The 14,221-nt window shown below is 36.4% G+C and overlaps 1 protein-coding gene across 1 annotated transcript in view; it reads right to left on the bottom strand.

The window, feature by feature from the left end:
* LOC140982565 (uncharacterized) overlaps positions 1 to 13,192 on the bottom strand; it is a 23,045-nt gene extending 9,853 nt beyond the window's left edge. Inside the window, exons 1-2 of the mRNA XM_073449123.1 lie at positions 12,709 to 13,192; positions 12,351 to 12,514 (exon numbers count right to left, since the gene is read on the bottom strand). Of these exons, the coding sequence (XP_073305224.1) occupies positions 12,351 to 12,514; positions 12,709 to 13,103 (559 nt within the window). The 5' untranslated portion in view covers positions 13,104 to 13,192. The remainder of the gene's footprint in view (positions 1 to 12,350; positions 12,515 to 12,708) is intronic.
* Between the last annotated feature and the right edge of the window lie 1,029 nt (positions 13,193 to 14,221).

Genomic DNA, 14,221 nt, shown 5'->3' with positions numbered 1-14,221 from the left:
GAAGTTTCTCTCGAAAATGAACAGAATTTCTAGCTCGAAAATATCACTCAAGAAAATGTTGATGGTGTCCAAGCTTCATTCATGCTCTAGTTTGAGAGGTTTATGGTGTGTCTTCCCTCATTCTCAAAACATCTATTTACAGGTAAGATTGGAGAATAATTCTTATAATTTAATGCATGCTTTAAAATATTTTAATTATTTTAGTCAAAAATTTGGGCACAATTGTTATTCAATGTTTTGAACTCTTGTTTTTTCAATGTTTTGAACTCTTGTTTTTCAATGTTTTGAGCTCATGTTTGTCAATGTTTTGAACTCCATAATAGATAATAAATATAATACTAATACTAATAATTAATAATAATAAATCATATTCTTACATTCCTCTCTCCTTATTGGAAGTTTCGTCCCTGAAACTTGAGTTTTCTAGATTTTCGAACAGATAAGGATATTGCTCGAACATCTTCTCTTTTAGTTCCCAAGTAGCTTCTCTTTCGGTATGATTAGACCACTGTATCTTAACATAAGAAATGTTGCGTCGCCTTAATACTTGTTCTTTGGTGTCCAAAATTCGAATTGGAACTTCTTCATATCTTAGTTTTTCATTCAGATTACTTTCCATCAGGAGCGGTCCAGTTTCAAGAACATGACTTGGATCTGGGATGTATTTCCTCAATTGTGAAACATGAAATACATTATGAATTCTTGACATATCTGGTGGCAATGCTAGTCTGTATGCCAATGAACCGATTCTTTCTAAAATTTCAAAAGGTCCTATGTAACGAGGATGTAATTTCCCAGCTTTATTGAATCGAACAACTCCTTTCATGGGAGAAACTTTTACGTAAGCTTTTTCTCCAACGGTGAACTCCACTGGTCTCCTCTTTAGATCAGCCCAACTTTTCTGTCGATCTTGAGCAATTTTGAGTCTTTCTTTAATTATTGTTACTTTGTCCACGGTTTCTTGGACAAGTTCAGGTCCAGTTATGGATTTCTCTCCTACCTCATCCCAGTATAGAGGTGATCGACATTTTCGGCAGTACAGAGCTTCGTATGGAGCCATTCCAATACTGCTATGATAACTGTTATTGTAAGCAAACTCAATTAAAGGTAGATATTCACTCCAATTACCACTGAATTCTAAAACACATGCTCGTAGCATATCTTCAAGGGTTTGTATTGTTCTCTCTGTCTGGCCATCAGTTTGAGGGTGATACTGAGAGTAGCCTTAGTCCCCATAGCTTGTTGAAAACTTTTCCAGAACCGAGATACAAATCTTGGATCTCTATCAGACAGAATGCTTGCCGGAACTCCATGTAATCGCACAATATTGTCCATGTATATGGTAGCCAATTTTTCCAGATTATAATTCATGCGGACAGGTAGAAAATGTGCAGATTTTGTGAGTCTATCTACGATTACACATATTCCATTATGACTTTGCCTAGACTTTGGTAAACCTACTACAAAATCCATGGAAATATGTTCCCATTTCCATTCTGAAATTTCCAAGGGTTGAAGAAGTCCTCCAGGCCGTTGATGTTCAGCTTTAACTTGTTGACAGACCTGGCATCTAGAGATGTATTCTGCTACATCCTTCTTCATTCCGCTCCACCAGAAATTTTTCTTTAAATCTCTGTACATTTTTGTACTGCCGGGGTGAACCGAAAATTTTGATTTATGTGCTTCAGACATTACTTCCTGTCGAAGATTCTCGATGTTTGGTACACACAATCGTCCTTTCATCCACAAAACTCCCTTCTCGTCTATATGAAGATCTTGTGACTTCTTTTCTTTGACTTGTTCTTTAAGTTTTGTCAAAGTAGGATCTTGATTCTGTCTTAACTTGATTGTTTCTTGAAGGCAGGGTTGTGCAGAAAGTGAAGCTAGGATCACTTTACCCATGTTTTTCCTACTTAAAGCATCAGCTACCTTATTTGCCTTGCCCGGGTGATAGCTTATTGTTAAATCATAATCTTTTAACAATTCAATCCATCTTCTCTGCCTCATGTTCAATTCTTTCTGTGTGAACAAATACTTGAGACTTTGATGATCTGTGAAGATCTCGCATTTGGCGCCGTAAAGATAATGCCTCCAAATTTTTAAGGCAAAAACTACCGCAGCTAGTTCGAGGTCGTGAGTAGGATAATTTTTCTCGTACGGCTTCAATTGTCTTGATGCATATGCGATTACTCTTCCTTCTTGCATGAGTACGCATCCTAAACCCTCTTTTGATGCGTCACTGTAAATGGTAAAGCTTTTGTCCTCAGTGGGTAGAACGAGTACTGGTGTAGATGCAAGCTTTTCCTTGAGCGTTTGGAAGCTCTATTCACACTCCTCACTCCAATTAAATTTTGAGTTCTTTTGTGTGAGTTTTGTAAGAGGCGTAGCTATTGAAGAGAAATCTTCAACAAATTTTCGATAGTAACCTGCCAATCCCAGAAAGCTTCGAATTTCAGTTACTGCCTTAGGTCTCGGCCAGCCAGTGATTGCTTTCACCCTTTTAGGGTCCACAGATACTCCTTCTTTTGAAATGATATGGCCTAAGAAAGTCACACTTTTTAGCCAGAATTCGCATTTCTTGAATTTCGCGTATAACTCTTTTTCTCTTAACATCTGAAGAGTCAGGTGAAGATGTTCTTTGTGATCCTCTTCACTTGGGGAATATACGATAATGTCATCGATAAATACCCCCACAAATTTGTTGAGAAATGGCTTGAATACTCTGTTCATGAGATCCATGAAAGCTGCTGGAACATTTGTCAATCCAAATGGCATTACCGTAAACTCATAATGGCCATATTTTGTTCTGAAAGCTGTCTTTGGAACGTCTTCTGGTTTTACCTTCAGTTGATGATATCATGTCCTCAAATCAAGCTTGGAAAATACTGTGGCTCCTTTGAGTTGATCGAAAGATCATCTATCCTTGGAAGAGGATATCTATTTTTGATTTTGATCTTGTTGAGTTCTCTATAATCGATACACAATCTCATACTTCCATCTTTTTCTTTACAAAGAAGACTGGAGCTACCCAAGGAGAGACACTTGGTCTGATTTGTTTCTTGTCTAACAACTCTTGGAGTTGTTCTTTTAGCTCATTGAGTTCTGCTGGAGCCATTCGATAGGGTGCCTTTGATATTGGTGTAGCACCTGGTACCAAGTTAATCTCAAATTCTATCTCACGGTCCGGGGCCATTCCAGGTAGCTCTTCTGGAAAGACATCCGAAAATTCTTGTACCACTGGAATATCTTCTATCTTGAGCTCGACTCTTTCTTTTACTTCATTTACAATTGCTAGGTAGACTATTTCTCCAGACTTCATGGCTTTCCAGGTTTGAGATGCAGAAAGGAGGAATTTACGTTTCTTAGCCTTGCCATGGTATGTGATTTCTTTTTGGCTTGGAGTTCGGAGTTTGATAATCTTACGCCGACAATCTACTATTGCATGACTCTTGGATAACCAATCCATTCCCAGAATAACGTCGAACTCCACCATGTTGACTTGAATCAATTCAGCGTTGAATGTGTGTTCATTGATATATACTATGCAGTTCCGATGTATCTTATGTGTTTCAATTGTTTTACTGGTGGGAGTAGCAATTCTAAAAGGTTCAACAAGTATCTCTGGTATAAGCCCTAACTTCTTAGTGAATCTCTTAGAAATAAATGAATGAGTGGCACCACAGTCAAACAACACATAAGCTGAAATTTTATTGATTATAATGGTACCTGCCACGACATCGTTTGCATCATCTGCCTCTTCTTGAGTTATGNNTATATCGTCGAGAGTAGCTTGCGAGCTACTCGACCAGACTCACTAACTACTCAAGCTCGACTCGATTACGAGCTTGAGCTACTCGTTAATAGCTCGACTCGTTTGTAACTCTATTCATACGTAAAAAAAAAAATACAATAAATTAATATTTCTCCTCAATATACATGGTACCAGAGCCTAAGGTTCAAAACCCTAGGATAGCCAAAAACAATGTCAAAAGCTCCTCAATTGAGACTGCCCCAATCACTTCCTTTCCGAGTACCAATCATTCATATCTCTCCATCACAACCATAAACTGGATGGAAAGAATTATCTCCAGCGGACACAGTCCATAAAAATTCTAATATGTAGCTAAGGAAAACTAGTGCCAAAAACAACTGGCCCATCATACAAGACATGGGTAGTAGAGAATTTCATTGTTCTTTATTGGCTCATAAACTTAATGGAACCTCGAATAAGTCGCTGTTATTTGTGGTTTAAGACGGCCAAAGAGGTGAGACACAGCCCGACGCATGTACTCCGACCTTGGAAATGCCTCTCAAATTTTTGAGATTCGATCAAAGCTGAAAGACATGAAGCAAGGATCAAAGATTGTAACTCAATATTTTTTCTGATCTCCAAGAACTCTGGCAAGAACTTGAAATCTTCTTTGGAGAAGAATCCTCCTGCACTGCATGTAGCGTGAAACAGAGGAAAAATCTTGAAAAAGAAAGAGTATTTGATTTTCTTGCTGGACTCGATCGGGAATTGGATGAAGCCCGAGGACGTGTGGTGGCCCAAGAACCCTTCCCATCGACTGAAGATGCTTCGCCGAGGTGCGATGTGAGGCAGTGCAACGCAAGGTGATGTTAATTGATGACAGACCAGATTTTTCAACCAAACCAGAAGGATCAGCCTTGTTTTCGCACAAACCAGCACCCCACTGGAAAAATAATTTAGATCAAAAGCCAAATACCAGCCTGTTGTGTGAGTATTGTCACTATCCTGGACACACAAAAGAAAAATGTTGGGAGCTCCATGGTAAACCAGCAAACTGGCGAAGAAGAAAAAAGATGGCAGGGAATATAATAGTGAAACTCCAGAGGGAAAATATGGATCATCTTCAATTTCCTTAACCAAAGAACAGATTGAACAAATCTGTAAGCTGCTCAATCAACCCACGGCCAGCCTACTGTCCAGTCCCAAACCCAATATTGGATCTTGTTCAATGGCACAAGCTGGTAAAACCTATTCAGCCAAAAAATCTCAATTTTTTCTAAAGGAACCTTGGATCATTGATTCTGGGGCCTCCGATTATATGACAGGTTGTTCAAATATTTTTAATGCATATGTTACATGAGCTAAGCCTACTTCTGTCAGTCTAGCCAATGGTTCTTTAGCACAAGTTACTGGAATTGGTAACATAGCATTATAGCTGCGTTCCATGTTCCAGCATTGAAATGCAACCTGATCTCAGTTAGTAAGATAACTCGAGATAATAATCGTGTTGCTAATTTTAAATCTTCTTTGTGTCAATTTCAGGATCTACTATTGGGAAGACGATTGGCACTGCTAAGGTTTATGATGGCCTTCACTATTTTGAAGTTGATCCGTCCAAGAGAAGTCAAAATTCCAGCTCAAGTATTACATCCTTGTCTGTCTCTAGTCCTAGGGAAAAAATGTCATGGCGCTTGGCCACCGAGTTTTTCTTATTTAAGACGTTTGTTTACATCCTTGTTTTAGAATAAAGATATTACTTCCTTTGATTGTGAAATGTGTCAATTTGCAAAACAAACTCGCAATCCATTCACTCCTAAACCATACCCACTATCAACACCATTCTCTATAATTCACGACTTATGGCAAACTTTGAGGGTGGCTACATCTCATGGTAAAAAGGTGGTTCCTCAAATTTATTGATGATCACAAGAGTCATAGTTCATATGTTAATCCTCCTCAACAAAATGGGGTATCGGAAAGAAAGAATAGGCACTTTGTTAGAAGTATCCTGGGCCCTCATGTTCACAATGAATATTCCAAAGTATTTGTGGGGGGTGCCATCCTAACTTCAGCCTACATAATAATTTCTTATCATGTCGTATCCTAAACTTAAAACTCCTTTGTCTATTTTCATGTCACACTATCCGCTGCTATTGTCACGTCCCAATACCGGGATGAGTTGACATCCGGCGTTGTTTTACAATTATTCAATCGTAAATCANCGAGTAAAATTCTCGAATTCACTCAACAATTTTAATCTCAACTCTGCTGGATAGTATTGTTTCAAGAATGCTTCTCGAAATCTTTGCCATGTGATTGGTCCGACTTCTGTCATATTTGTTGAGATTGTCTCCCACCATTTAGCCGCCTTTTCTTCTAGGAATGGTGTCACCACAGTCACTTTTAGTTCATTTGGCACTTCAAGCAATTGGAGTTGTGTCTCAATATTCTTGAGCCAGCCTTGACCATTCTGGGTCAGGGTTGCCGTCAAACGTTGGGACTTGATTCCTCCGAAGAGATTCATAATGGTGTTTGATTCCATTCGGTGGTGGTGGCTGATTAGTGTTGGTATTTAAATGGCTCATTCCTTGGAGAGTTGTTGCCACAATGGTTGCTATGGCCATTAAATCTTCTCTGCTAAGGCCAACTCTTGCTGGTGGTGGTGTATCTTCGTTGTTATTGTTGTTGCAATCATTGTTGCGATTGGCATATCGCGGGTTGCGGTTGCTACGATGGGGTCTCTCTGCCATTTCCTACACGCATGAGAATTTCTAAGAGGTTTGAATAATTATGTACAAAAATATTGAAGATTATCTCAAATATGAAATCAATCAAGGAATAGATCAAATAAACTTTTTATTGATTCCAATGAAAAGGAAAAGCAATACAAATCAAAGTTTTCAGAAGTGCAATGATAAGAAGTAAAAGAAAGAAAATGGGTTATCAATCCTTATTACAAATAGTCACGACACTAAATACTCAATCATCTAAAATCTCGCCATCTCCTAGTACTTCATCTTCCATCTGTTCTTCTACCGGTTCTACTTCCGGCTCCAATGCCATAATGATGGCATCCTCAAGATGATGAACATGATTCTGTAATTGTTCATTTTGCATAGTCAAATTCTGCACCGAATTCTGCAGTTCTTGAATGGTTGCCTCATCTTGCTGACGGCGTTGTTTTTCCATTAGCAACATTTGTTGAATCTGAGACTGTAGTGCTTGGGATTCCTCTAACATTCGTTGGCGTAATCCATCCATTTCAAGGGCTATTGTTTGGGAAGTCTCTAGTTTGTTCTTGGTCATTTCGTGCTGTTTTTCTTCTGAGTTAAGATAATAAGCAAACCTTTGCACGTCAGCCTGAAGATGATCTTTGATATCTTTTAGTTCTTGTTTTTCCTTCTTCAAGTTTTCATACACCAAATCTTTGGCTAACAATTGATCGTGATATTTTTGTTGTTCTTCGTAAAGTTGCGCTCTAAGATGTGCCATTGCAATTTCGTGGTCGCTAAGGGCGAGTTCACGCATACGTTTGGGTATTTCAGCACAAGTACGAGGAGCCATTTCCTGAAATAAAACAAATGGAAAGGCTTAGAACAAGGAGTTATGATATTCACGATTATTACCAAAAACGGCAAAATGTGATTTTGGATACTTCAACAATAGAATGTTGCGATTTTCAGATGTCACGATAAGAATAGTGAATATTGTTCATTGGTAGGAAGTCGCTAGGGTCTTGCCAAAAACTGACTTTGTCAAATTTCCTATGGCAATTTCCCAGCCGGATTATGAACCTGGCGGGCTCTGATACCACTTAAATGTCACGTCCCGATAACGAGGTGAGTTGACATCCGGCGTTGTTTTACAATTATTCAATCGTAAATCAACAAGCCTCGTAGTTCAGTGTACACCCAACCCAGTCTTTTTCATAAAACATACATTGTCTTTACAACGTAATCAACTTAACAAACGAGTGCGGAAGCAAACAACGTAAAAATAAAAGATAGCCAAATTCCAAAGTATGTCTTGATCAACTGAAACCTTGTTACCATCCCCAGAAAGGCATTTGCTCTTCTTCTTCAACTTGTTTTTCATTCTTATCTGGGAGTGAGTGGTGTAAGGGTGAGTATTTTGTGAAATACTCAGCAAGTGGGGGACGATCGATCACAATAACACAAGGATATACATATATAGATCTTAACAATTCGAAATTTTCCGTGTCTCAACAAACGTCGGAACAATAAATAGACAAAATGATAGACACGACATAACTTATATATATTTATGTAAATATTAAATGAATTTCATGTCACAATAATAATTCATAACAAAATCAGGACATGATATTAACAATGAGCATAACTTATCATATGCATATAGACATATCATATATTATTCGTATTGCACTGTTATTTCATCTTATTATCCATGGTGTTACTGATCAGTCCCCTATGTGTAATTCCTCTAAGGGGTGAGGCCATATATCGGTTATTATTACCCACCGCATCAGGGCCATAAACTTGTCATATCTTATCATATTTTAGGAAAATTTTCCTTTTTACCATTTATAGCTTGAATCATAACAGTGCCTTTAAACATAATTCTTAGAATACACCAAATTGATGTTTAAGTATATATATTAGAATATAACACGAAACGAAAACAACATAATTTTGAAACGAAAGGAACATGCATTTGAAATTGATTTAAATATGCTTAACAATTTATCGAAACAAAATATTCATATATCAAATCGAAGGAATATATCATGTCGATCGATTTTTCGAAAACATACTTAAATACTTTAAAACATAAGCCCACTTACCGAAAAGGTGCTCCAAAATTACGGAAGAAACAAGCTGGAATTTATTAGCTAAACTCGGTTGAAATCCGAGCAGTTTTCTTGCCGAATTGTTTCACAAAATTTGACCGTATGGATGAGGCTGAAATTTTGATATGATGTTTAAAACATATGAAAGTGTAATATGAACGGTGGAGATTAGATTTGAATAAACCGTTGGACTGGAAGTTTCTCTCGAAAATGAACAGAATTTCTAGCTCGAAAATATCACTCAAGAAAATGTTGATGGTGTCCAAGCTTCATTCATGCTCTAGTTTGAGAGGTTTATGGTGTGTCTTCCCTCATTCTCAAAACATCTATTTATAGGTAAGATTGGAGAATAATTCTTATAATTTAATGCATGCTTTAAAATATTTTAATTATTTTAGTCAAAAATTTGGGCACAATTGTTTTTCAATGTTTTGAACTCTTGTTTTTTCAATGTTTTGAACTCTTGTTTTTCAATGTTTTGAGCTCTTCTTTTTCAATGTTTTGAGCTCATGTTTGTCAATGTTTTGAACTCCATAATAGATAATAAATATAATACTAATACTAATAATTAATAATAATAAATCATATTCTTACAGCTATCCAAATCCGCGGCAAAACTGTCTTTGCTGGGTATTCTCCCACACAAAAAAAGGTATAGGTGTTATTGTCCCCAAACAGGAAAAACATGTCTCTTGTGATGCTATTTTTTTTAGGATACATCTTATTTCCCATCCACTTCGATTCAGGGGGAGAAACAGGCAGAATCTTGTGCCTGGGATGATGTAGATCTTCCTTTGCTCATTGATAAACCAAACACAACGTTTCTGCCCGATTCTCCCAGCCCTTCAAGTGAGTAAAATAGTTCTGATTATGGGCTGGAAACAGCAGAACATGTTCCTGGACAGCAACAATTACAGGTATACACGAGAAGCCTCAAGCTGGTAAGGACATCATGAATCCCATTCACTGTCAATAGAATAAACCAACAGTAGATCCATCCAAGGAATCAGGTACTTCGAATCCAAATCTCAATTCAGACATGGCAATTGCCTTCAGAAAGGGTGTTAGATCTTGCACTCAACATCCCATATCTCAATTTGTTTCTTACTCAAGATTATCCCCTACATTTCATGCTTTCACCTCAAATCTATTAAGTGTGTTTATTCCCAGGTCTATTGAAGAGGGATTGATGGTTCCTGAATGGAAAACTGCTGTCTTGGGAGAAATGAGTGCTCTCAAGAAGAACAAAACATGGAACTTGGGGAAATTACCACAAGGCAAAAGTAATGTGGGAGTGTAAATAGATTTTCACAGTGAAATATAAAGCGTATGGCTCTGTAGAGAGAGATAAAGCATGGTTGGTGGCCAAAGAGTTTACACAGACATTTGGGGTTGACTATAATTAAACATTTGCTCATGTTGCCAAGCTCAATACAGTTCGTATTCTTCTCTCTTTAGCAGTTAACCTTGATTGGCCTCTGCACCAATTTGATATCTAAAATGTTTTCCTAAATGGTGAGTTAGAATAAGAAGTCTATATGTGTCAACCTCCTGGATTTGAGGAGGAACTAGGAAAACTTAACAAGTTTTTTTATGGTTTAAAACAATCCCCTCGAGCTTGGTTTGACGGGTTCTCAAAGGTGATCAAGAGATTTGGATATGAATAGGGACAGGATGACCACATAATGTTGTTAGACACTCCAGAGAAGGGAAGATCACCATTCTTATCATCTATGTGGATGATATCATTATCACTGGATATGATAATGAAGTAATGAAGAAAATCAAACAGAGAATGGCCAAGGAATTCGAAGTCAAAGACCTTGGAGCATTAAAATATTTCTTAGGAATGGAGATTGCAAGGAATAGAGTAGCAGAGATATTTTTGTCTCTCAAAGGAAATACACCTTGGATTTGTTGGAAGAAACAGGTGTGTTAGGATGCAATCCAAGTAAAACTCCAATTGAACTTGGTAATAAAGAAATGATGTTTGAAGGAGAACCAGTGGACAAAGGAAATTATCAGCGACTTGTCGGGAGGCTAATCTATCTTTCACATACAAGGCTAGACATTGCATTGCCAGTTATTTTAGTCTGTCAACACCTGCATGCTTCATGTCAAGGTCACCTCAATGTTATATATCGGATTTTGAGATATTTGAAACTGGCACCCCGAAGAGGTTTATTCTTTGCTAAGACCGATGATCGAGGTATAAAACGATTCACTGATGATGGTTGGGCATGATTTGTTAATGATTGAAAGTCAACATCCGGATATTGTACATAATTGTGGGGCAATTTGGTAACATGGCATAATAAGAAAGACAATTGTGGCTATAAGTAGTGCAGAGGCAAAGTATAGGGCCATGGCACACGGAGTTTGCGACTCATTTGGATAAAAAGTGTGATGGAAGAATTGAAGATAAATTTTGGATGTCCTATGGAGCTTAATTGTGACAATAAGTCTATTATTAGTATCGCTCACAATCTTGTCCACCATGATAGAACCAAACATGTTGAGGTAGATTGACATTTCATCAAAGAAAAGCTCGATGGAGGCACAATCAACCTCAACTATGTTCCAACTTTTCACCAACTAGCTGATGTACTTACTAAAAAACTGACAGAGAATACCTTTAACTTTCTCATTCACAAGCTTGGTCTCTTCAACATCTATAGTCAATCTTGAGCGGAAGTGTGAAATATTTAATTAGATATGATAAATAAAATATTTTATTTTTAGGTTATAAAATCATTTATATTTTTGTTATTAATTTGTTTCCTTTCTAGGAAGATATAGATCTGTTCTTATCCCTTAATCCTTGAGATTTTGATTGCAATAGTAAATTATTTATACAACATTGTATTCATTGATTGACATTTCATCAAAGAAAAGCTCGATGGAGGCACAATCAACCTCAATTATGTTCCAACTTCTCACCAACTAGCTGATGTACTTACTAAAAAACTGACAGTGAATACCTTTGACTTTCTGGTTCACAAGCTTGGTCTCTTCAGCATCTATAGTCAATCTTTAGCGGGAGTGTGAAATATTTAATTAGATATGATAAATAAAATATTTTATTTTTAGGTGATAAAATCATTTATATTTTGGTTATTAATTTGTTTCCTTTCTAGGAAGATATAGATCAGTTTTTATCCCTTAATCCTTGAGATTTTGATTGCAATAGTAAATTATTTATACAACATTGTATTCATTGATTTCATTCGGAAAAAAAGTAGAATAAAATAATCTTTCTCCTCAATTTACACTTCTTATTTGCAGGCCTCCAACCATTTTAACACTGCTGAATGGAAAGGTCAACTTTAGAGATTGTATCAGAAGACATGAACTTCTATACACAAACATAAGTAGTATAAGACAGTCTAAATTAGTCATAACAAGAGTCGCAATTGAGAAAAAAATTTGGACTTAATGCTCAATTATTCATATAAATATCTTAGGTAAATCGCACAAGTTAATCAGATATAAGACAAAGTGCTAGTTTCATATAAAATAAGTAAACTATATTGTTTTTAATTTAAAGAAATATGGCCAAGCACATAAGATTCCTTGTCATTCCACAGACAACTTCAATGTGGAATATCCTGAAATTATAATTGAGCCAAAAAGCTAGTAATTCCATCCGATATGTGTACCTTAAAGTAAACTAATAGCTAACTGCATATGTACGGAGTATTTCTCAGAAGATGAAATAATTTGGGATAAAAGAAAATGAGCGGGAAATTACTAGCAAAAGGAACTTGCCATGCTTTTCTGCAATCTCATTCCAGTCGAGCAAAACTTGCTCCCTCCCAAATCCTCCTTCAGAAGAACTGATTAAAGTATTCAACCAACCTTTCTTTTCACCAGCTAATTTCCTACACAAAACAGGATACTCTTTCCCCTCTGGAATGCATTGGTAGTACAGCCTATTCCAGCAAACGAAACATAAAAAACTAAATTTAAAGAATCTCAAGAAGCATATAATCAACTATGAAATGGGAGTTAAAGTAAATCTACATACTAAAAACAAAAGTATACAGCAGATAAAACACACATAATCCACCACACAAATGCAAACATTTTACGATTTCAAGCAAGGCAATGGATTGAAAAAACAGACCAGGGTCCCCAACGTTCAGGAGGGGTAGAAATCTTGGAGGGAAGTCTGGAAACCATCTCAGAATAAAGATTTCTCTGCAATTCTTCGGTTTCTCGCATGAATGCCTCCGCGTATGAGTTTTCTCGGTCGAGGTAGCTGATGAAATCGGGGTCGTTCGTGTTAGACATCCAATGAAATGGATCTTGAAACGTGACCCCATGGACGGTGGACTCAAAAGGAACCTTCTTGGCTTCCGGGGGGAGGTGAGGCGGCGGTGCGAAGCCAAAGTTCTTGTTTCTACAGGAGGAGGAGAAATATGCAGCGTGTAATTCGTTGCTTATTAGGAAAGTCAACGGCAGAAGGACCTTCTTAGTTGAGGACCGGGAAAGGAGAAGACGGACTGTTAAGCCCGCCATGGCTGCGGCGGTGGCGCGGCGGTACGATTTTGAAATGGTGCAGAATTTAGTTTCAGAGTGGCATAAGTGTAAATTCACACCTCCCGTATTCACAGGATACGGGTGTATTGGTCATAGACTTTTAATTATTTTTATGAAGTTTAAAAGCCTAGAGGTATCCAAACTAGATTTTTATATATTCCATAAAAGTTTAGTGGTATTCAATGTAAACTTTTGTAGAATTTTAAAAAGTCATGTTGTATTCAAATTTTACTTTTAAAAACTCTACAAAAGTCTATAGGTATTCAAAGTACAACAATAAAATGTCAACAAAAGTCTTTGATTCAACCTAAAGATTTGCATGTACATTTAATTGAGAAATCTCCTAAATTCACATACTCAATACAAACTTTCATTCTTTTCTCATCTGTTTATTTTTCTTTTTATTTGTACTTTTTAAAAACATAATTAAAATTTAATTTTTTTTATTAATTATTATATAACATTTTATTTTAATTATTTTCTTTAATTTTAGTTAATTTATATCTTAAATTATTGTATAAGCAAATTCATACCGATACTATACCAAAATTTTCGGTATACCGAACCAAAAAAACCTTACATTTTAAAAAAAGTTATAATTTATTGTTTTAAAATATTATATATTTTAAAATTTTTGTATATTTTTCCGTTATTTCGGTATATACCAAAATTTTCAAATTGGATACCGTTACCGTACCGAAAAATTCGGTATTGTTACTGTACCGTACCGAAATCTTCGGTATACTTAAAATTCGGTAAATTCAATATTTTTTTGTTACGGTAATCTCGGTATACCGAAAATTCGGTATTTTTCCCACCCCTAACAGGGCTTGTATTGGCATGTGCTATATTACACAATTTTCTTTGAAAGAAGTGTCAATTTGATGAATTTCAAATTGAACTATATAATGAAGCTCAATTGTCTTCATCAACACAAGTTTATGAAGGTGACGACTTTGATCAGTTATTTAATACTCAAAAACAACAATGAGCAAATGTTAATGCATGGAGGGATACCATAGCCAATAGAATGCAGAACAATGTTGATCAAATTGTCAGTAATGATTAGATTTTTTTTTTATAAAAGGCTACTCATT

The sequence above is a fragment of the Primulina huaijiensis genome, chromosome 8 (assembly GCF_012295235.1).
Source record: "Primulina huaijiensis isolate GDHJ02 chromosome 8, ASM1229523v2, whole genome shotgun sequence".
Classification (NCBI taxonomy): Eukaryota; Viridiplantae; Streptophyta; class Magnoliopsida; order Lamiales; family Gesneriaceae; genus Primulina; species Primulina huaijiensis.
The sequence above is the reverse complement of the archived record's forward strand: the minus strand, read 5'-3'. Positions and strand labels throughout refer to the sequence as shown.